The sequence below is a fragment of the Trachemys scripta genome, chromosome 1 (genome assembly GCF_013100865.1).
Source record: "Trachemys scripta elegans isolate TJP31775 chromosome 1, CAS_Tse_1.0, whole genome shotgun sequence".
In the NCBI taxonomy this organism is placed as follows: domain Eukaryota; kingdom Metazoa; phylum Chordata; order Testudines; family Emydidae; genus Trachemys; species Trachemys scripta.
Genome location: NC_048298.1, coordinates 164,720,031 through 164,742,450, shown reverse-complemented (window position 1 = coordinate 164,742,450; position 22,420 = coordinate 164,720,031). Strand labels below are relative to the sequence as shown.

At 49.3% G+C, this 22,420-nt stretch overlaps 1 protein-coding gene across 6 annotated transcripts in view; it reads right to left on the bottom strand.

Moving 5' to 3' along the window:
• Nucleotides 1-1,584: 1,584 nt before the first annotated feature.
• Nucleotides 1,585-22,420, bottom strand: part of IGSF3 (immunoglobulin superfamily member 3) — a 255,382-nt gene continuing 234,546 nt past the window's right edge. For 5 of the 6 annotated variants that reach the window (XM_034791935.1, XM_034791963.1, XM_034791926.1 and 2 more), the window contains 4 exons: nucleotides 19,976-20,386; nucleotides 16,143-16,550; nucleotides 7,391-7,822; nucleotides 1,585-4,631 (listed from right to left, as the gene is read on the bottom strand). In XM_034791935.1, the coding sequence (XP_034647826.1) occupies nucleotides 4,381-4,631; nucleotides 7,391-7,822; nucleotides 16,143-16,550; nucleotides 19,976-20,386 (1,502 nt within the window). In that variant the 3' untranslated portion in view covers nucleotides 1,585-4,380. Of the gene's footprint in view, nucleotides 4,632-7,390; nucleotides 7,823-10,909; nucleotides 11,513-16,142; nucleotides 16,551-19,975; nucleotides 20,387-22,420 lie in introns of those variants that run through there. The other variant, XM_034791972.1, reaches the window with a different exon arrangement.

The window sequence follows — 22,420 nt, the reverse complement described above, 5'->3', positions numbered from 1 at the left end:
AGACATCTGCTCATTTATCAAATTCAGACTTGGAAAACTGTTTCCTGCCCCCAAATCTGTAGAACAAGCCTAAACTAGTACCATAAGAGCAAGGTACCTTAGTACATATTCCCTCCTCTCCAGACTCCTTGTCAAGGGAACTGCCGAGGAAAACTTTAGTGTTGCACTTGGTCCATGGATCCAGAAGCCTTGTAGTTTTGTGTTTGCATTTAGTCATCAAAATAATTTACCCTTAGCCTCCCCATCCCAAAAGAAAGCAAGGGGCTACTATCACTGGGAAAAGAGAAGTCATGAGCCAGGGATGTATGGGGGAGGCCTCTGTCTTCTGAGAGACGCTTTATCCCAGTTATATGGTGGGCAGGGGTTAAACAGCTTAGTTGAAAACCAAAACATCTTAACCAACATGAATGTATTTATTTGTTTTGTGTGTGGCAGAAGTCATTTTGGTCACAGACATTTCTGACACCCTCCCCCCCCCCCTTTTTTTTTTTAATTAAAAAAGCTGCTCTAGTCTTGAGTGTTTTAGGGGAAAGCAGCTGCATCAGGACCTCAGTGTAGATCTCGTTGGGCACATCCACGGGGTTCCAGGAGTAAGCAGGTCTCCAGGCCACGTTGTGCAGTCTGGGTACTGCCCAGCATAGAACTCCCACGTGGTTCTCTGCTACACAGTCAGCATTGCTGTTTATCCCACAGACCACACCCCCTGCACTTCAGTTGCCACCTATTTTGAGCTATAGTGGGAGACCCAACCCATGGGGATCTATCCCCATGGCCCTGCGCATACACCCGCCCACCTGTGCATGGCCATCCTGCAGATACTCAGTCCCTGTTTTAGAACATTCCATGCACTCCCCTCTCCTGCTTGGGTCCATTTAGGGAAATGTGGTGGGCGGAGGGAAGAGGAATTTGAATTGTGCAAACTCCTGAAAATGTGATCCTTAAATGGGTGCTTCAGTTTCACCAGCCACAGAATGGAGGTGCTGACAAGGCAGTTTTACAAAAGGTTGGCCAGATTCTTGCACCGTCAATAAAAATGGTTTAGTACTGAGGTGCCACCCATGTTCTTTCCGGATTGCACACAAACAGATTGCACACAGAAACACGATGCCAAAGAAATGGCCGGCTCCTTCCTGTTTTGAACTTTGATGGGATCTGTAGGAGTGTGTTCTAAGGCAACTTCTGTATTAGCCAGCTCTCTGAGCAAGCCAGGGCAAGTTATTCTGCCACATCACAGTGGCTGTGCGCCCTGGGACGCAGCATGAGAGCATAGCTGTCAGCAGAAAACCTAAAGCCAGAATTCACCTAGAAATGAGCAGCTCTAGAAAGTTCTCAGAAGTCAACATTAGCCTTTCCTCTGACCCCATTATAGCTGCCACCCTCCTGGTTGTTTATTACATACTTTCCTCACCAAAACTGCCAAGCGCATGGTTAGAATCCAAAGGCCTGATTACATCTCGATTTGACACAGCTCAGATGCCATTCGGAAGCTCCCTCTTGGCCGACAGTGCATGAATATGTGTGCATGCATGAGAAAATAAAGCACATTGAAAATCCATATCACACAAAACCAGCAACAAACATTCATCACGATTTCAACACAGTTTACTACAGCTCTCAGGTGTGTTGTATAAAACATGTTTAGTGCAACATAGTACAAAGCTCCTTTAAAAAAAAAATCCCAGTTTTCCACATCATGCATGGACAGGTTTTTCTCTTTGCTTCTTGGCTCATTACAGAAAGTTAAAGCAGAGAAAAAGTTGTTTGAAAAACTTCATGATAAAAGTTGTTGCAAGAAGAGTCTAGTTTATACAAAAAAAAAGTGAGGCTGGGCAATATGTTGCCAGCACAACTGATAAGTCATATTCCAGGTAAACTCGTGTAACCACAAACGCTGCTTAGAGGGAAATCCCATCTAATGGCCCTCAGGAATGCATCTGCTTAAGAGAGGCAAGCTGTGGAAGGGAATGTTTCTGGCCACTGGAGGGCACTGCGGAACAGCTTTCCATGGAAAGAGGGAAGCAACGCTAGTCAGAAAGGATGGAGAGAGATGTAGAGGCTACTGGGTCAATACAGCAGAGTTCCAGTGCACAGCTGAGGAGCAATGTTCTCTTAGGGCAGGAAAGGCTCCTGTTGGTGTCTTTTTTTCCTTTTAAAACTGAAATGAGTTGCACTTCCTGCCCTGAAGCAGTATGTACAGGAGATTTTACATTTATAAAACAATACCCACTGGCTTTGGGGCTGCTGTTTGTTTGGGGTTTTTTGGTTGGTTCTTCATTTCCATTCGCATTTCAATCCTCCCTTCTGAGCAGACCCTCCGGATATCCAAGGGGGAGGAGTGTCTGAGTGTCTATTAGAGAGCAATATTATACATACAGAGGGGCTGCTAAGCAGTAACAATTTGATGGAGGGAGAGACAGCAAATTCCTTCCTCATAAGGAAAGGGATGTCTTAAAACTAACGTTAGGTGGACTCTCCCTCCAGTGGAGTGAGGCTTTTATGCACACGTATGTAGTATAGACACACACCCCCTCTCCTCCATCTATGGAAAGATTCTACATGGTGTAGATTTCTGTGCGGGCTCTTCACTTGCACTGAAACATCAGAGCATCATGGTTTAACCTACTGGCCCTGCAGAGTTCTCCGAGCAGGGCTGCTCTATCATGGACCCGCCAGCTCCTTCTCTCTTGAGGAAGGATAGTCCTATTGGCTTGGAGAGGGCAGAGGCTGCGGGAATGGCCCCTCACAGACACATGGGGAAGGGGAAAGAGGGCGTGTGGTATATCCCCACTTGGATTTAGCCACTCCACAAAAGACAAACAATGGCCAGGTTTTCCAGGAAGACATCAAGGAAGACAGTGAAAGGCCATTTTAGGCCATTGTTCCACCTCTTCCCCCCGACATACGCCAAGGAAGTGTCAGAGGAGGCAGTTTCCTACACCAGATTTGCTGGGGTACTTGGCTTACTGGGTAGTGGAATTCGGGTCCTCCAATTATACAGAGCCCCCATTTGGTTTTTAACCACTGTATCTTTCACGGAAAGAACAGCACTTACTGCCCCAGCACTTGCTTACAATAAAGATCAGGTGTCTTTGGGGGGTTGCGGGGAAAAGGGCTGTTCTCTTAGAGAAATAAAGCCAAAACAACAGAAAATGGCACAAAAACACACAAGAGAAGGGAGAGAGGATTGGTTTCTTTCCAGAGGGCATAGTAGCACCCGGGGAGCAAATCCCTCCAGCAGCCTCCTTGCCTGGTTTCAACTCACATTGGTAATTAGTGCAAGTCCTTGGAAACAACATGAAACCTGGTCATTAATTCCACACTCCCATTGCCCAGTGTGTGGCTGTAACATACCACCCTTGCAGAATAATTCAAATATAATTAATCCCAGTCAATGGAGCCTCCCTCTCCCCCGCTTCCTAAAGTCATTACTTTGGTCAAGCTGACGAGGTTGGATCCAGCCGTCTGGCCCCACGTGACTGGAGCACGCAGGCAGCCCAGCCTCAACCCTGCCACTTCTGAGAGAATGGCAGCACGGTTTAGTAAAACCAGGTGGGTTTTGTCCCTGGTAAGCTGGGCTTTCTGGGGAGTCTTCTCCTTGCTAGTGGCAGGGCCAGAGTGTCCCATGGCCCCAGGCGCACACAGTCCTTTGGATCAAACCAGGCTGCTTTAGTCCTGACTGCAAGTGGCCCGAGCGTCCAATCCTGTCCAAGGACAAGACGACACCTCCCAAATGAAGCCCCGCATACATGCTAAATCCTCAAAGAAAGGAGAAACGTTTGGGATGCAGAAGTGGCTGAACTAGCCTCATCTTCGAGATGGACCTCGCCGAAACCCAGCTGCCCTCAAAGCGCAGTTCTGGTCTGTTCACTTCAGAATAGTAAGCAGCTGGCTCAGTTCACCTTGGGGAAAGATTTTGTTCACTACAACATGAAGTCCAAGGAGGGACAAACAAAACTGATTTCAGGAAATGAATACTTTTACTCCAAAAAGAGCCCCAGAACACCCAGACCAGAGCGCCGAATGAAACTGCTCATGGTGCGACGGGGAGGGGAAGACGACAGTCATTGGGTAACAAAAGCACAGTCCAAAGGACAACTACTGATGAGAACACAATGAACCCAAGAGGAAAATCCACTATGTACAGCAAGCACGTGGACTGTCCATCCATCTCTGGACTAGTTTTGTTATCACAGGTGCTTGAGGAAGACTCGGACCCTCCAATCCCAGAGTTGGGGAACTCTGAAGGGCTCAGTCGTGGAGTCGAAGAACAGATGCTGAAACAAACTAAACAAGAACATCAAAACCTCTCCATTCCTTTGGGTTCCAGGTGTGTCTTTGCCTCTGTCTCTCTCTCTGTGGGTTGGTCTCAGCTTCTCCCCTTTAGTCTATAGTCCCTGGGTGGATGCTGAGGACGGGCGGTTCCAGGCAGGTGGGAGAATAGTTGAGGTGCGGCTCTTTGATCCACAGCAAAGGGACCCCATTTTTACCCTCTGAGTTTTTGCTGGAGTTCCTGCTCTTGAATCGCACCAGTAGGATGGTGATGATCAGGATGCCGAAGATGGGGAAGGGGTAAAAGAACACGAAGTAGAAGAGGGCATCGTTGGAGCAGATGATGGACTGCAGAGTGGAGCCTGAAAGCAGAGACAAAGGAAGGAAAAAAACATGGAGCAATGAATCTTGGCCATTATCACCACTAGCCAGAGAATTGCCAGAGAGACAGTGATAACAGACCAGTGTGGAGATGGGAAGCATTAAGGTCAGAGTGGATTTTCAAATCTCTCCCTCCCCACAAAAGTGCTCTTTCCCTGCAGTAAATGTCAGCTGGAGGGGGCTTGTTTTCCTTGCCTGACACTTATTCCTTTATGTTAGACTCATATTCATCTCTGTACTCGAGAGGTTGGGTCAGGCCATATTTTACTCCTGTTCTGCAACCATTCAAACCTAGAAACCTTTTTTTTTTTAAATGAAAGCTCAGATTCTCATCTAATGCCACGACTCTGGGATCTGGGGCTTTAATAAAAACACCAAATATTGCAAGACTCGGCATCACAAAGCAATATCATCTCAGGCAAAGTTTCACCTTTGATTCTGTTTATTCTATTCTGAATAAAGTAGCTGAAGCCTGCAACTTTCATCAGGAGGACTTGCACCAAGCTAGCTTAGTATAAAGAGCCTCTGAGTTAGTGGATGATGGGGTTTGGCTGAAAGGAGACAGTGGTAGCTCTGCTCTCTCCAGCTCCAATCCCAAAGGCTGCATTGATCTACCTTCCAGACAAGGCTCAGATCCCGCTCTACCACCTATTCTGGAAGAAGTTTCTATTTAAAGGGACAGTGCTCCAATGCAATACAAAATCCTATTTATGGAGATTCCTAGATAAGTCACACCCATGGCCGGGTGCTCGGCTTTGTCTTACATGGCAGGGAGAGATGATGGAATAATGTGCAGGCACACCACAGCACACAGTGCAACTGGCTCACCCAATAACTAGCCTGATATTCTTAGCTCTCATGCAGCCGCACGATTTGGTGCTTGAGGGGGTGATTTACCCAGAGCAGATACTTGTTGGTATATTTATATCCCAGGTATTCCATGCCCAGGTGACAGCAATCCTCCTCGGGGGGGAAATGGAGGGGTGGGGGAAGGGAGACCGACTTCAAAGAGCGGTGCAGCCACATCTTCATTCTCCCTCCCCACCATACACATGCATTTAACATGAAATCTTCAGACCTTGATCTCAGCGACACACAGGGTCACTGTGTGTGTCCCACCCACCACCGTCGTAAGTCAAGTGGCACCTTTTTCACTTCCCATTCCACTGGGAACAGAAAGGGCAGAGTGGCTCACTAGTGCTAGTGCCTAATACCCAGCCTCGCTTGTGCTTCCACCTCTGCGATCCATTCCCAGATCTCCAGTGGGCGTGCCCATGGTGCCTCATTGCATCCCATAGTCCAAAAGACAGGGATAGCTCGAACCAAGATTCCCCATCCTCAGCTCCGAAATAGGCCCTCGCAGGGAAACCAGCAGGGAAAGCACAAAGGATAGCTGGCATGCTCAAAGGGCCCCTCCCCCGTCCACCTGAAATGCCAGCGGTGGCAAGAGAGCTGTGTGCAGCTCCAAGCACTGCAAAATCCACAGGACTTGCATCCAAAGCCAGTTTGCACCTTCTCACCCTATGCACTGGGAAAGGAAAGTGGAAATGCTGGACAATTCAGCCTAGCACACACAAGGGCTCTCAGAACAGAAGAAAGAAAGCAGCATGTGTGTCAGGCTCCTCAAAAGTTCCCGGCAAGTCAGTCAGGCACAAGCATCTCCCCTACAGAAGACAGTGCAGCCTCCCGCTGTGCAGCTGACCCTTAGGATGTTGGATTTCATGCTGATGTACAGACAGTATCTTGTCCCCACTGTGAGCACCTGGATCACTAGAGTTTGAGGAAGCGTCTCATCCTACACCCCTAGGGACATTAGCCCATGTCACAAAGCCAGCCACCTCAATTCAGTGCTTCTGGCTGTTACTTCTCAGGGATGCGGGAGGGGTCATGCGGGTCAGTGACAGACATTACGCTCCCAAGCTCCAGCACTACCTGACTTTTAATCGTGTTTTTGTCTTTTTTGGTTGTCAATCAACACAGCGCTGGTGAAAGGCACCAGGGTTGGGCACTCTGATGAACAAGCCCCTCCTTACCCACCGGAAAGGCACAGCATGGGCCATTTCAACTGCACTGTTGCCTCTGCCTGCCTCACCCCTAACCCGAAGGAGCCTCTTCAAAGCATGACAGGACAATTCAGTCTCCATGGCCCATTCAATCCTTGGCCTCTCTGCCTTGATTGCCATCAAGGTGGGCCACTGGTGTCAATGGTGGACATGAGTCCCCAGGAACTAGCTTGAAACCCACCAACTCACAACGTAGGGGACACCAGATGGGAATGACTTTGGGTCACTCCACATTTGAATCTATGTCAGAGGTGAAAGGCTCCATTATTAGTCCCCTAGGCCTGGTCCACACTAACCCCCCACTTCGGACTAAGGTACGCAAATTCAGCTACGTTAATAACGTAGCTGAATTCGAAGTACCTTAGTCCGAACTTACCGCAGGTCCAGACGCGGCAGGCAGGCTCCCCCGTCAATGCCGCGTACTCCTCTCGCCGAGCTGGAGTACCGGCGTCGACGGCGAGCACTTCCGGGATCGATCCCAGAAGATCGATTGCCTGCCGCCGAACCAGGAAGTAAGTGTAGACCTACCTCTAGCATGATGCCAGGAAGGTTGTAGGGCCTGGGGAGAATGGTCGCTTAGATACATTAACATCCACTTCTCCGCACAGTTCCATGTCTCAGTATCCCCGGTGGCCCCTGCCCCACCTCCCCGTTGGAGCCATCTGACATCTTCTCACCTGTATCCTGCACGTGAATAGTGACAATGCCGGACTCCTCCTCAGCCAGCCTGTACCACACCCCCTTGGGGTCAGGGAGCCACTCCTCCACACGGCACGAGTAGTTGCCAGCATCAGCAGCGCCTGCCTGCAGCACCGTCAGTCGGTAGAGCACGGAGGAGAGCCTCTGGAAGCGCAGCCTGCCTTCAAAGCGACCTGCCTCTTGGCCAAACGTTGCATCTAGGCCCACGCTTAGCAGGGCCTCCCTCTCCTCCTCTTCCTCCGTGCCACGGCTAACCTGGCCTCCTCCCTCTTTCATCCTCAGGTTGTACCAGGTCACAGCGAAGCGGGACTCTTGGCTGGAGCGTGACAGAATGCTGCAGTCCAGCGGGAAGGGCTCCTTCTCCAGCACCGTGAGGTTGGAGATGGTGGTATCCACCTGCAAGGTGGGATCTGACAGTTCGGAGACATTCATTAATGAAAGTGGAGAGAAAAACAGAACAAAACACTGTCTGAAATAGCTACCCCTTTCCAGCCCAAATGCACAGCCACATTGGGGGTGGCTGAAGTACTGCCCCCAGACTAAACCAGCCTATCCATGGCCACTGTACCATTTGTGGCCATCCTGTGCAAACATCCCCAGCGAACAATGCTCCATCTTGATCAGAGGGTTGAAATGGGAACATTCCTATAGCACAGTTCGGCCTTATTTGTGCTACCCAGACAGACCCTGACGGCAACCTTCCAGGAAGAAGTGCACACGTGCATATACCGTCACATGGAAAAACTGTTACATCAGTTTAATTAATTTAGATACATACAAAAATATGGAACTCCAAAAATTACAGTGCTCCTATATTCACTTACATTGTGTATATTAAGGAACATCATTAACGTTGCAAATAAACTTACATTACAAGCCTGATTTTTTTTCTCCTCAGCTCTAAAATTTACGAAAGCCATCATATATTAGGCCTCAATACTGGTAAGTCTGATCTGGGGCCAAGGTTGACTTTTTTCTGAAAAAGCACACAGTGAACTGGACAATGGGTTCCTAAATCATGATGACCCCCCAAAACAGAGGTGTTAAATACAGCTCCAAGATTCTCAGGGTTGTGGTTTTCTGGGTGGGTTTTTTTTTTTTTTTTTTTTTTGTGCCACTTTGCAGCAAACAAAGGGGAGGGATAAAGCTAGCTTCACCGGTTCCCCTACCTGAGCTCCAGGGCCCAGGACCTAAATTTAGTTGATTAAAATCAGATTTCAAGAGCAATTAACACTTGATTTAGTAACATCATCAGGGAATGTGGGCTCTTGAGACCTTACCACAGCACCTCAAAGAGCTGCTGGAGATCTCCGTTTCCATTTAAAGATTTAAGAATGCAGCTTCTAGCCCTTTTCTTTACACAGACTAAGTTCAAAGTGCAACCAATTACAAGGGAATCTTTTCAATAGAAAAATAATTTCTCCTCAAAAGCTTGGCAGGAGGTTCCCCCTCCTGCAAACCTCAGCGGGTCTAAAGGAAATAGGGGACTTCCCCTTTGACCTCTTCCTATGCAAAAACCCACCCTTAAGCCCCACTCAGCTTTTCTACCCTGTAGGCCACCTAAATTCCATTTAAGGGAGCACTGCTCCTGAGTAGACCTCAGGAGGGTTTTTGGCTGGCTCCTGGGTTCAGGGGCTAATTTGGGATCATTTTTGGTTGGGAAGCCTGTTACAGGTTGTGTGGGGATCTTTCTGGAACCTACCAAGGTCAGTAGAGAGCCCTGATGAGCAGCCCAAGGTTCATGGGATCAGGGGAAGCTCTGAGATTCCTAAAGGCCATGTCTACACTACAAAGTTAAGTCAAGTAGACATCGAGCCTCCGATTTAAGCAAGTCGATCTTACGTGTCCACACTATGCTCATTGTATCGGTGGAGTGCACCCTCACTAGCAGGGCTTCCATCGATGCACGGAGCACTGTACTGTGGGTAGCTATCCCACAGTGCACGTATCTGAGTGGAATTTTGGGTTGGGCTTGCAATGCCTTATGGGACCAAACATTTGCGCGGATGGTTATGGGAACAAGGTGTTAGCCTCCCCATGATGCATTTACCTCCCTCTCTCCCTGAAATCAACTGCAACCAAACCAAGCTTTTTTCGTGCCTTTTTTTGTAGGTCTGGGTTACCCGAGCAGACTCCATAGCACGATAAGCATGGACCCCGCTCAGCTGTACACTGTTGTTGTGAGCATTACAAAGCATGCCTTATCCTGCAGTATTTGCTCAGCCGAAGCAGGAGCCGCCGCACGGAACAATGAGACACCACGCTAGCAGCCCTGCTAGAAGACAGAGCGGAGCAATTCACAGTTGCTGGCGACAGTCACGCATCACCTTGACATGGTGGAGTGCCGCTTCCGGGCCCAGGAAACAAGCACTGACTGGTGGGACCTCATGGTTATGCAGCTATGGGATGACTAGCAGTGGCTGCAGAACTTTCACAGGCTTAAGGCCACTTTCGTGGAACTGTGTGAAGAGCTTTCCCCTGCCCTGAAGCACAGCAATACTAAAATGAGAGCTGCTCTGACAGTTGAGAAGTGAGTGATGACAGCTCTGTGGAAGCTTGCAATGCCAGACTTCTACTGGTCAGTGGGGAATCAATTTGGAGTGGATTAATCTACTGTGGGATCTGTTGTGATCCAACTTTGCAGGGCCATGTACAGACTTCTGCTAAGAAGGGTAGTGACTCTGGGCAATGTGCAGGACGTAGTAGATGGTTTTGCTGCAATGGGGTTCCCTAACTGCAGTGGGGCGATAGAAGGAACATATATACCTATCTTGGCACCAGATCACCTTGCCAAAGAATACATAAGGGGTACTTCTCAGTGGTGTTGCAAGTGCTGGTGGATCACAGGGGCTGTTTCACCAACATAAACGTGGGATGGTTGGGAAAGGTGCATGACGCGCACATCTTTAGGAACACAGGTCTGTTCAGAAAGCTGCAAGCGGGGACTTTCTTTCCAGACAGCAAGATAACCATTGGTGATGTTGAAATGCCAATCATGATCCTGGGAGACCTAGCCTACCCCTTGCTCCCATGGCTCATGAAGCCGTACACTGGCAGCCTGGACAGCAGTAAGGACTGGTTCAACCATAGGCTGAGCAAGTGCAGAATGGTGGTGGAATGTGCCTTTGGACATTTAAAAGGTCACTGGCGGCGTTTGCTTACTAGTGAAAGCAATATGCCCATTGTTATTACTGCCTGCTGTGTGCACCATAATATCTGTGAAACAAAGTAAGAAAAGTTTCTGGTGGGGTGGGGAGTTTAGGCAGATCGCCTGGCAGCCAATTTAGAGGAGCCAGACACCAGGGCAATAAGAAGAGCACACTGAGGGGTGCTGTGTCTCCAAGGGGCTTTGAAAACCAGTTTCAGCAATGAGCCAAAGTAATGTGACACTTATCTGTGTTGTTCCTTACCAAACTGTCCACTTCATTGCATTTTCTCCCTGTAAATTCCACCCCCACCAACCACTGTGTGTTGAATGAATAAAGAGCCTTTTCTTCTCAATTTGTTAAGTTTTATTATGCGCACAAACACAGAGACAGCAAAGAAAAGTAAAATAACCTGGGGCAAAAGGGCTGATAACACTATGGGGGGAGAAACAAGGACAACTTGCTTACAGATGCACTGCAATAACAATCAAAGGCGTGGGAATGGGCGCCTTCTGGTTCTTGTATCCTCCCCTAGTGTTGAGTGCAAGGGATAGCGAACTTTCCTCCCCCGCCTCATAGGACGTTTGGGGGAGGAGGATGTAGAACTGGGTGATGATGGCAGCATGTTCAGCATAGGCTGCAGAGGGACTCTAGCATCCAGCTGCCTTTCTTGAACCTCAACCAGATGCTTCAACATGTCTGATTGCTTCTTCATAATCCGCAGCAGCTCTTCCCGCTTGGCACGCTCTTGTTCCCTGCATGCTCTCCTGTCCTCCCTGTCCATGTCCAGGTTCTCAGACGGTGTAGTCTTCCATGCTCTGCACTCTGTCTTGTCACTCTCGAAGGCACGTATTAACTCATTGAACATGTCCTCCTGAGTCTTCTTTTTCCGCCTTCTAATCTGGGAAAGTCTCTGTCCCAGTGTGGAGGATGTGCCGACAGACAAGGTTTCAGCTGCAAGGAAGACAAAGCACAAGGGTAGCATTGGCAGTGCATATATTATTCCTGGTGCCAGGTTAATTTTTTTTTTAAAATAAGAAAACCACCCTTCAATGCACTTTCCTGCAAACCATAACATAATCACAACCACTGGCTACTGCAAGAGTCGGTTTGCTGCTCCAGCTATGGTGAGTAAGGCCACGAGGCATGGGTGAGAGGTCTTGTGCTGCAGCTTTCGTGAGGACATCCTTGGGATCACTCATTGGAACTTGAGAAAAGCCCCCTTGCCCCTAGCACCTGGATGGTGCTTGTGGACAGGCTACAGTGTAAAGCCACCCAAATAGTTTGTTTTTTACAAAAAAGAGGCATTGGGTTGGGCTGGGTAAGAGGGGGAGGGAGACAAATAGGAAGCCGCCCTCCCCCCCATTTTTAAAATACTGGTTGCAATATGCGGTGATTCCTTCCAGCCACAACCATGGCACATTTGGCAAAGAGTGGTTGTCTGACCCAGATTTCACCAAACGCGGGGCGGATTACTTGTTGAATTGTTTGCGGTTTAGGGGCTAGCGTTGAAAGCTTCCCGCATTTCCCTTAGCTGACCATATGCAATATCACTCTCCTGAGGGTAACAGAGGCGGCAAGGGAGCAGATGATGCAAGTGTCTGGGTACAGACCTGGTCCTTATGTTGCAATGATGCCAGCAGAGTTAATACTGGAGTGCCATGGGAAAGTATCCTACCGTGGTGGACGAAATAAGGTAGCCCTTCCCAGAAACCTTCTGTGAAGGATTGCAGAGTACCTCCATGAAAGCTTCCTAGAGATCTCCATGGAGGATTCCCTGGCCATCCCTGTGCATATAAACAATCTTTTTCGGAGAGCACTCTCTCCGTAGCTGGAGTGGCCATCGATACCCACTACACCTACCTTTTTGTTCAGATTAATCCTAAAAAATAACAGCATGTAACCCCTACAGTTTGATTGGAAATGTGTACTCACCAGAGGTGCCTTGCCTGGCATTATGCTCCGCCGCTGACTGGTCCTGTGAAGGGATGGGCTCTAGGGTTAAAAACAGTTCTTGACTGTCGGGGAGAATGGATCCTCCGCTTGCCTGCCTCACATTCTCCTCCTCCTCCTCAACGTCCTCCTCGTTGTTGCTTGAGGTCACACGGGGCTCCTGGGAGGTATCCACAAAGCGTTTTGGGTAATGGTGGGGTCGCCACCGAGAATCGCATGCGGCTCCTCATAAGAGCGGCATGTCTGTGGGGCAGAACCAGAACGACTGTTCGCCTCCCTTGTCTTCTGGTACGCTTGCCAAAGCGCCTTTATTTTCATGCAGCACTGCTGCGTGTCCCTGGTGCAGCCCTTCTCCCCCATGCCCCGCACGATCTTGGCATAGATGTCAGCGTTTCTTCTGCTGGATCGGAGCTCTGCCTGCACAGACTCTTCTCCCCACACAGCAATAAGATCCACCACTTCCTGTGTACTCTGTGCTGGAGCGCGTTTGTGGCCTTGAGTCTCCATGATCCGCTGTGCTGGTGAGCTCTCAATGCGGGACACCTCCTGGTGGCCAATTCATTCGAATTACACAACGCAGTGTCTACGCTATCCCCATGTCGACCCATGGATCTTGAATTAAGTGCTATGCCTCTCGCAGAGCTGGAGTACACAAGTCGATTTTACAGGCCACTTAGGTCGGCGGAAGGGACTCGGTAGCGTAGGCACATACATTACTAAATTGACCCAACGTGGCTTATGTCAACCTAAATTTGTAGTGTAGACCAGGCATAAGGCTGACAAAGGGGTGGAATAGGGAAGAAAGTCTCCACTCCCCGTGGTCCCCTTCATGGACAATGGGGAGTAGCTGAAGTAGGAGGGACTTTTTCCCCTCATACTATCAACCCTCAAAATCTTCTGCACCTGCATTGCCCTTGCCCCACTTCCTACAGACGTTAAGCTGACAATAGGAGTTTGGCTCTCCTACAACTCTCTACAGCAGTGGAGACCCCATCCTGAGAGTCTAAAGAAGTTCACAGAAGTGGGACTCTTTTTTTGTGAACTTGAGGTCTGAAGCATCAGGACTTCCCTCTCAAGGGCAGCAGGTGGTGTTTGCAGCTAGCAGGATCCCCTCCTCCAGGCCTCCCAAGCATTGCTGGATTAAGGCTCTTAGGATTTGCAGGAACAGGGCACCTTTCTAGCCGTTCTTAGGTGTTTGAGATGGTCCTAAGGAAATTTCCATATAAGAAACTTCATGCAGGTGATGTAAGGCTGCAGGTACATGCCAATGGTTTGAGTTCGTGTCCTTCAGGGAGGCCTCAGAAGGAAATGGAGAAGACATACCTTGAGATGCTTGATATTTCTAAGATAAACACAAGCAAGGCAAATCCAGGCCTCCTCATAAAGCAACAAATACAGGAAGGGCAAAAACCCAGTTTTCTTCCTTTTTGCAAGTTACCTACAAGATTACTTCAGACCATGCTCAGTGAGTATTTTCCAATTGCTCACAACTACTGATTCGCAAAACATAAGAACAAAGATTCTTTTTCATGGAAGAATGAGTGACACAGTAAGTTTGGAGCTTTTGTTCAGCCATTTTTGAGTTACTTGTGAGCAAAAAAAGTTGCTTTTCTTTAAACCTAAATCAGTGTAGTCCTCTTCCCCTATTTCCCCCCACCCATCCAACGCAAACACACACTTTTCACAGCTTAAAAGGGGCTGAAGGGATTTCCTTCTACACTTTGCTAAATCATTCATCTCATGGCTTAGATCAGGTCTGGGAAGTTTCAGCCCAAATGGAGATTTATATATAATCGTAGTTATAGTATGTGTAATCTACATAGTAATCCACCTGGAGACATTAGGTCCTTTCTGCTCAAACCAGCTCATTTGGAAAAGTTTCCCAAGCCACGATTTCATGGATATGATTTTCATAATCCCTGAGAGAGCATTTTCCCCGTGTAGGGCACAAATCCTCTCCACAGGGAATTACATCCCTGCTACAACCTTCCCAGTCTCCTGACATTTTGCCAGCAGCATTGCACATCCCCATGGAGAAGTCCCAATGAAATATCCTGGGCATCTGTGTAAAAAACAATCAATGACTGTATTCCCAGGGGCTTAAATCCAGAAGGGAATATTATGATTGTCTAGCACAAGCCAGAGAATTTCAACCAGTGATTCCTTCATCAAGCTCAATAATTATGGCTGAACAGGAGCATTTCATTGGAAAAACATCCTGTCTTGATTCAAACACTTCAGAGGATGGAGAATCCACCACTTCCCTTGGTAAGTTGTTCATTATCCTCACTGTTCACAATGTGTGTCTTATTTCCAGTCTGAATTTGTCTGGCTTCACTTTCCAGCCAGGGGCTCTTGTAATGAGTGAAAGGCTTCAGACATACACCTCCTGCAGAGCTTGCACAGGCTCTGGAAAGGCCAAGGAAGGGTTCTGTTCCCACTGTCACTTTGCTGTACATGGCACAAGTGTGTATTTGGCAGCAGCAGGGAACACAGGAACTGCCATACCAGATCAGACCAGTGGCCCATCTAGCTCAGTACCCTGTCTCTGACAGCAGCCAGCAGCAGATGCTTCAGAAGAAGATGCAAGAAGCCGCAAAAGTGAGCAGTTATGAAATAACCTCCTCACAGGAGAAATTGCTTCCTAACCCCCTCATCAGGTAGAGGGCCAGGAGTTCTGTTCCCAGACTGGACAGGTCACAATATTGCCGTGCTCCAGTTTCTCCATCTGTAGAATGGCGATGATCCATCTTGCTAAACAGCTTGGATAAAAGCTCTGATCTGAATGCCTGAAGAGGCTTTCAACCCATGTAATTATCTCCCATCAGATGCACATGCAAGACCATAAGGTCCCTTTAAACAGATCACTACATCACACAAGGTCACATTTTAAACCAGAACCTTAACAACGTGTAAAATATATGCAATGCAAGTCATTGGAATGATTGAAATGAAAAAATATCTAGATATAAATTCCACGCTCTCCACCTTCACCCCCTTGCTGCACCTCAGGGTCAGGGTGGTGCTGGTGTTTTAAAAAAAATTCATAGGCCCTCCAGCAATATCAGGGAGGAAGACAACCAACCCTCAAATCCTATTAGAGTATTGCTGTGTCTGCAGTCCCCCTGTGTTCTCCCTCCAGATTAGCATGGTAGCAATGAAGGGACACAGAGAAGTTAGCTCAAGCTGTTGCTGCTGCCAGTCCTGCTCCCCCCAACTCAGCTGCAGTGCATGGGGTGAGGGAACAAAGCAGAGAAACAGGGAGGGAGCTGGGAGCATGAAAGAGTCACACTGCCGCCATTCCCCTCCCTCCCCAGCATGCCTAAATCAGTCCTGAGCTGGCAGATAACACTCAGGCTGGAGTGAGATATGGCTCCCTCACATGCCTGCTGGAGATGGGGCTGCCAAACTGTCATGTCTGGGGAGTGTTTTGAGGTGGTTGATGTGCCATTATAACAATGAATAGTCAAGTACGCCATTTCTCACTATGTGGGAGATTTCTGGTTTCAGGGGGGTGATGAGGAGAGGCCTGGCAAGCCAGGTTAGGACCCTCACAGTTTGGGAGGGAGGGGAAGGATCTCTCTGATGAAGTCCCAGAGCCCGATGAACGTGACCCAGAGGATCCAGTTACCTGGCTGTTTCACGGTGACAGTAGTCAGCCCAGAGAGGTCTTCTGCCCGTTTGTACCACTGATTGCTGGGATTCAAGAGCCACTCCTCGACGCGGCAGTCATAGGCTCCGCTGTCTTGCACCATCACGTTCTGGAGGGTGAGCAGGTACAGGCCCGGGGAAGGGCTCTCCAAATGTAGCCTGCCCTTCAGGTCGCTCAGTGTTGCCAGGTCTCCGTACTGCAGAGTGGCCTGGCGGCTCAGCCGTGCCACTGCCTCTTTCTCTGGGTGGCCAGATTTCCACACGTACCATTCCACCGACAGCTGCGAAGCAGGGCTGGTCCGGTTCGTGACTGCGCACTCCAGTGTCACCCACTCGTTCTCCAGAACTGTGAGGTTCTTCTGGGTCTGGCTCACCTGCAGACGATTGTCTGGGGTGGGAACAGAGACCAAAAAAATAACACAATGACATGACTGCAACAACTGCTGTCCTTCCTCACCTCAATCCCTTCCCAGCTGTGTGCGCCTCCCCACGCACATCTAAACTCAGGCTCTTAGCTCCCCGGAGCTTCCTATTTGTTCTGTGAACCATCTAACACAATTCTGGGTGTGGTAAAAAAGACAAGGCTAGGATTTGCAAAGGAGCCAAAGGAAGTTAGTTTGAATCCCTTTGAAATTCAATGGAATTTGGGCACCTAATTTTCTTAGGGCCCCTTTGTTTCTCAGGTGACATAAATACAAAGTCACCCAATCCCCATGGTGTGGGAGGCCAGAGAGGTACTGGAGACAAAGTAATCCTCTAACAGGATCTGGGGATTCAGAACATGCCAACAAGACTATCTGGAGCTGAAGGGGTCACACCTGGTGTCACTAGATTAGGAATTTCTCCTCCATTTGACCTACAACTTAATTGACACCGAGGGTGGCTGTAATCAGCTGTGCATGCACATAATGTGTGTATCCCAGACTCCTAGCAAGCTGCCAATGCAAACCCGCAGAAAGGGCAGGGTTTGAGCTTCCCTGGTACAGTAGATGTTCTGTCATGACAGAACAGAGATGGGTGCTAAAGGGTCTCACACAATACTTAGTGGCATAAGATTTAGGGGTGCAAAGTTAATAGTGGGTTACAACCCTCCTCCTCCCATCACACATGGGTCCCCAGGCATGTAACCCCCCTCAACCACCCTTTGAAATCTGTACTTCTCTGGACCAGAGTCTGAGGATCCGTGCAGTGCTGTGAACAGCTGGGTCTGGTGATCAATTGGCCCTTGAGCCATATACACCTCTACCCCCGATATAACGCTGTCCTCGGGAGCCAAAAAATCTTACCTCGTTATAGGTGAAACCGCATTATATTGAACTTGCTTTGAGCCACCGGAGTGTGCAGACCCGCCCCCCCGGAGCACTGCTTTACTGCGATATATCCAAATTCGTGTTCTATCGGGTGGCGTTATATTGGGGTAGAGGTATACTCTAGGCTGTGGTGTTTCATGGCCTGGGTAAATCAACAAGGCAACACTTGACCTAGAGGTTGGAGACTGGCTACACTACAGCTGTAGGATAACTGCTCTGTCCTGCCTAGGCCCCAACTGCTGAAACACTGAAGGACTGATTATCAGTCAAGTATTATGCAGATGAGCAGTTCAGCTCATATCATTCTGCAGACCTGCCTCCCAGCTGCTCTATTCTCTCCTCCTCCCCTAGACCTAGAGGGTATTCTTCCTCAGCTGCAGTCACCCCCACAGGGTACTCTTCACATGCAGAGGAAGCTGGAGTCCCCTAGCTGTCTCGGCAAGGCAGGTTCCTCCTCCAGGAGGAGGCCCCGATAATATGCCTCTGGAGTGAGACATGGATGGGGGAAGCGGTCAGCCTTTAAAGAGCCTCCCTCCCCCACATATAAACAGCCCTCTGCATATCTATGACCGCTTTGGCGGAGAGGGGTAGGACCCTGATTAATTCAGTACATCCTTATTATCTTCATTTCCCATCTCTGCCGGTGACATCCTCTGCCATGGAAACCACCAGCAGAGAAGATTTCTCTCTCCCTGGCAGCCAGCTTCCCACCTCATTAAACTCATTACTCATCTCTCATGCAGAGTGCAAGAGAGCTGAGACACGCTCCCGTCGGGATATTGGCAGAGAGTAAAATCAAACTGGAGATGAAAAAGCCCTGCATGCAGAGCTCTGCCAGGCACACACATGCCTGCTCCCTCTCATTAGGTCACTAGTCCCCACTCCAGCGGCACGACACGGTCTCAAACAGGAGTTACACTGAAGGAGTTACACTCTTACTTAACATTGACATAGGAAGAGCCATCCTGTGTAGCTAAGCCCAACCTCAACTTGATCACTTTTCCTTGTCAAGACAAAGCCACCAACAACTAAAAGCATCTTCAACCCCTTCTCCAGAAAGATCCACCCCATGAGAACTGCTGATCCCACCTCTTCCCCCCTCCTCCCCCCAATCGATCCTCTACTTTCAACACAATGTAAAATGCCCCAGCCTGTTCACACCTCCCTCTTCATGGCAGATCCCCTTCAGTTGTGTCCTCACTCAGACCCAATCCAGCTTCTTCTCTCCCTAACTCTTCAGGCATGTGCTCCCAAAGCCAGTGTCCATTTTGCTGGTTAATGACTTGACGGCTAAATCAAAACATAGCAGTGGGGAGATGGAGTTGCATGGAGAGTGCAGACCATGGACAGTGTGAGGCAGGGAGAAGTGGACAGGTAGGACAGTGTGGAGACACGGCAGGTCAAGACGTGTACCAGGCAAGACTACTGACCATCCCACTTCAGCAAATATCCCCCATCCCAGCATAGTGCCCCTTATCCAGTTTCCTGTAAAACTCCATTTCCAGGTGCCAGCTATGTGGAAAGTAGCCAGTTCTCAAAGGACTGGTAAATCACACTTCCTAATTCCTGTGCAAGGCTCTGCTGTGGGAACAGGCAGGCTATGAAATACCCTATACCTCTTTACCGCCTCCCTTTAACACAACGTTAAACCTCATCCCCAGGCCACATTCCTTATCCCAGCAGTCTGCTTCCATTCCTGAACCCTCTTGGGCTTTCCTTCTGTGTGTGTGTGGGGGGGGGGGAGGAGGGTGGGGCGGGGGCGAGGGGCAGAGGGAAAAAGTCCTTGAGGACAGGGTCCCCATTTGAAGGGGAAGCTTCATGGAAGGGCTGGCCTGTGTCACTCCCTCATGGCAGGGAGAGCTACAGAGCTCAACATGGTTTAGGGAGGAGACAGACATCACGAATGCGGATGATACAGATGAGAGTAGAGCGGACTCAGGCTGTGAACGGGACACACGTGCGTAAACCCTGGGTGCTCCTGAGGGGCAACAGGAAGAGTGACAGCGGCTCTGAGCTTCAGCATGACGGAGTAAGGCTGAGAGGTTTCACTGACTATAGCCCAGCATGTATGCAACAGGCTCTCTGGGGCTGACGGAAACAGGCGTGGAACCTATTAGCTGCCCAGGCCCAGTGGGGCATGAATGACCTTTATGCAGGAACACCTGCGCCGCTTGCTAACCACACATCACCCCAGCCACAGAGGAACTTACCAGATTCCAGCACTCTGGCTGGGAGGGGAGGCACGTCTCAAGAGCAACAGCAAGCAGTGGGACGATGTTTGGCAAAGTGGGAAGGGAAGCCTGGCTTCCAGTTTGGGGGCAAAGGCCCAGGCTGTGAAGCGAGGAAGGTGTGATTGGGTCCAGTCTGGGGACAGAGGTTTAGCGGGGGAGAGGGAGGAAGGGGAGAAGGATTTAGCTCGACTGGGCAAAACTTTAGTGCGGACAAGATTTAGTTCAGCTGCAGTTCTTGGGCAAAGTTAACTGCCCGGGAGAGTCCGTGTTACCTGGCTGCTTGACGGTGACCTCAGTTCGCCCAGACACCTCCTCCGCCAGCTTGTACCAGGCATGGTTGGGGCTGAGCAGCCACTCCTCCACATGGCAGTAGTAGCTGCCGCTGTCACTGACCTCTGCCCGCTGGACGGTAAGGCTGAAGAGCCCTCCAGAGGAGGACCGCTCGAACTGCAGCCTCCCCCGTAGCCCCTCCTCCTCGGCGTAGGTGCCGTACTCGAAAGCAGAGCTGTGGGTTGTCTTCAGGATGAGCTTGCCATCAGCGTCGGATGGCTTGTGGACATACCACAGCACAGCAAAGTGAGAGTCCGGGCTGGTCTGCGATTTCACGGAGCAGTTCAGGGGGATGGGCCTGTTCTCCACCAGGGTGATGCTCCGCTTTGATTTGCTGACCTGTAGCTTGGTCACTAGGAGCAAGGAGAGGGAAGGATGAGAAGTGGTAGGTCATTAACACAGAGGAAAAAAAACAAACAAAACAGAAAAAGATGACAACTCTCCCGCCACCTGCAGTCTCATCCATGATCTCCTTGCATAAGGAGAAATAGGACCCTTGATCCACAGGAATTTAGAGAGCCCTGTATCAAATCTTCTTCCCAGTTTCCTCCTTCACCTCAATGAACTCCTGAATCCTCCCTCGGCGAGAGGCTTGGTTTTTCACAGCTGCCTCAGGCCCCCTTAGAAGGATCCTGGATTAAGGCATCCAGTCTAGCAGGAGAGTCACACATATCATTCGTTCTCCAGGGACTTCAGATTCCTCCGTCCCTAGGGCTGCACTTGTTAAACCAACACTTGTTTTTCCAACGCTTCCTGCGCAAACCTCCGTGCTGCTGACCCAGCGCCCCAGAAAGCCACCTGCAGATAGAACATGTGCCTTGCCACACCCCGTTCATCTCACTGAACTGAAAGCTTTTTAAAGGCTATTTGGGACCAGATCAATATGGACATTAAAAACATGAGCAACGTGAGAAACAGACACTCGGCTGGAATGGAAGAGGAGGGAAGCATAGTCTGGTTTGCAGTCAGAGCCCATGGCAGGGAATCAGGAGTTCTGCCCCAAGTTCTGCCACATGCTTACTGTCTGACCGGGGGCAAAGACCGTGACTCTCTCAACTTCCACCAGTTCAGCTCCCCGAGTGGTAGTGAAGGTGGCTGCACTAGTGTATGCAAGGCACAGCACCCACTGGTATTTTAGCCACTGTGTTTAGACCCGCTCTGAATAATGGGTTTCAAACCCTGCTACCCTCTCTATGCTGAAACAAGAATCATGGCGTCAGTCTTTTTATTGTATGTGCATGGGCTATGTCTAATACAATAGGCCTTAATCCCTGACTGGTGCCCCTAGGAACTACTGTAACACAAACAAAATAGTTCATCGTATTTACATCTCTATAAAGGTGCCTTTCCTGCAATTTTGGGGCTGTCTGGTATTTGGTATGCCCTAGATCCCACTGAATGACAATTTGAAGTGAGGAGCAGGGTCTGAATTGACACACACCGAGGCCCGGGCAACTCAGACTCAGTCCATCTCCCTTCTTCCCCGGTCTAGGAAAGTGGGGCAGAGTTCCTCCCCAAGAAGGAAATGGATTGACATAAAGTAAGTATTGGTCAGGGCAGGGAGGGGAAGAGGATGTGGGAACCCAGACCCCATAGTTAGAAGGGATTTACCCCAAGTTTCAGCACTGAAGGCACTACTGGATCTCATCACACCACACAAACTAAACAGGGTCAGACCCAGAAGTACTCAGATAGGAGACCTCCAGATGCTGCAGGGTGTGAGTGTTGCTGCTTCTGGCAGGTGGCATCTTTCCCTCCAAGTCAGCACTGAACTGGTTCCCCAGCATTCAGTTCTCTTTGCTACTGGAAATGCCATCAGATTTATAAATACTGCTCCTGATGCTTGTGAAAAGTGCCACTGGCTCTTTAATGGCCCCAGGAGTCAGGGTTTTAATTAACCCTGGTACCAAGGTCCAAATCAGGTAATTACAATCTCTACCTAAATTTTATCTGCAGCTTTTGTTGCCTAGTGATGATCTGCAGGTCTTCTCCTGAATGGCTGTGTAGCACTGCTGTACCTGGTAATACCACTGCTGTGTTTCACTCCAGAAGTGGAGGCATTTTTGTGCTGGGAGAAGGGATTGTGTACACAGTTTGTAAATCTATTATTGAAGTTTACAAAGCATTCTGGGGACAAGAGGTACCACAGAAATACAGGACTGCAAGTCAGGACAGCTTCATTCAGATCAAAGGAGCGCTGCAGATTTACACCAGCTGAGGATCTGTCCCACAGGGTCTAGTTATTAGGATGCAATGGGGTCTCTTCTCACTGGGGCAATGGGTCTCTGTTTTGCATTACTTTTTACTTCACCAAGCTACCACTGAATTCTAGTCTCAATTGCCCTGTCAGCCAAGCCAAATGTGTGTGGGGAGGAGCCTGGGGGAGA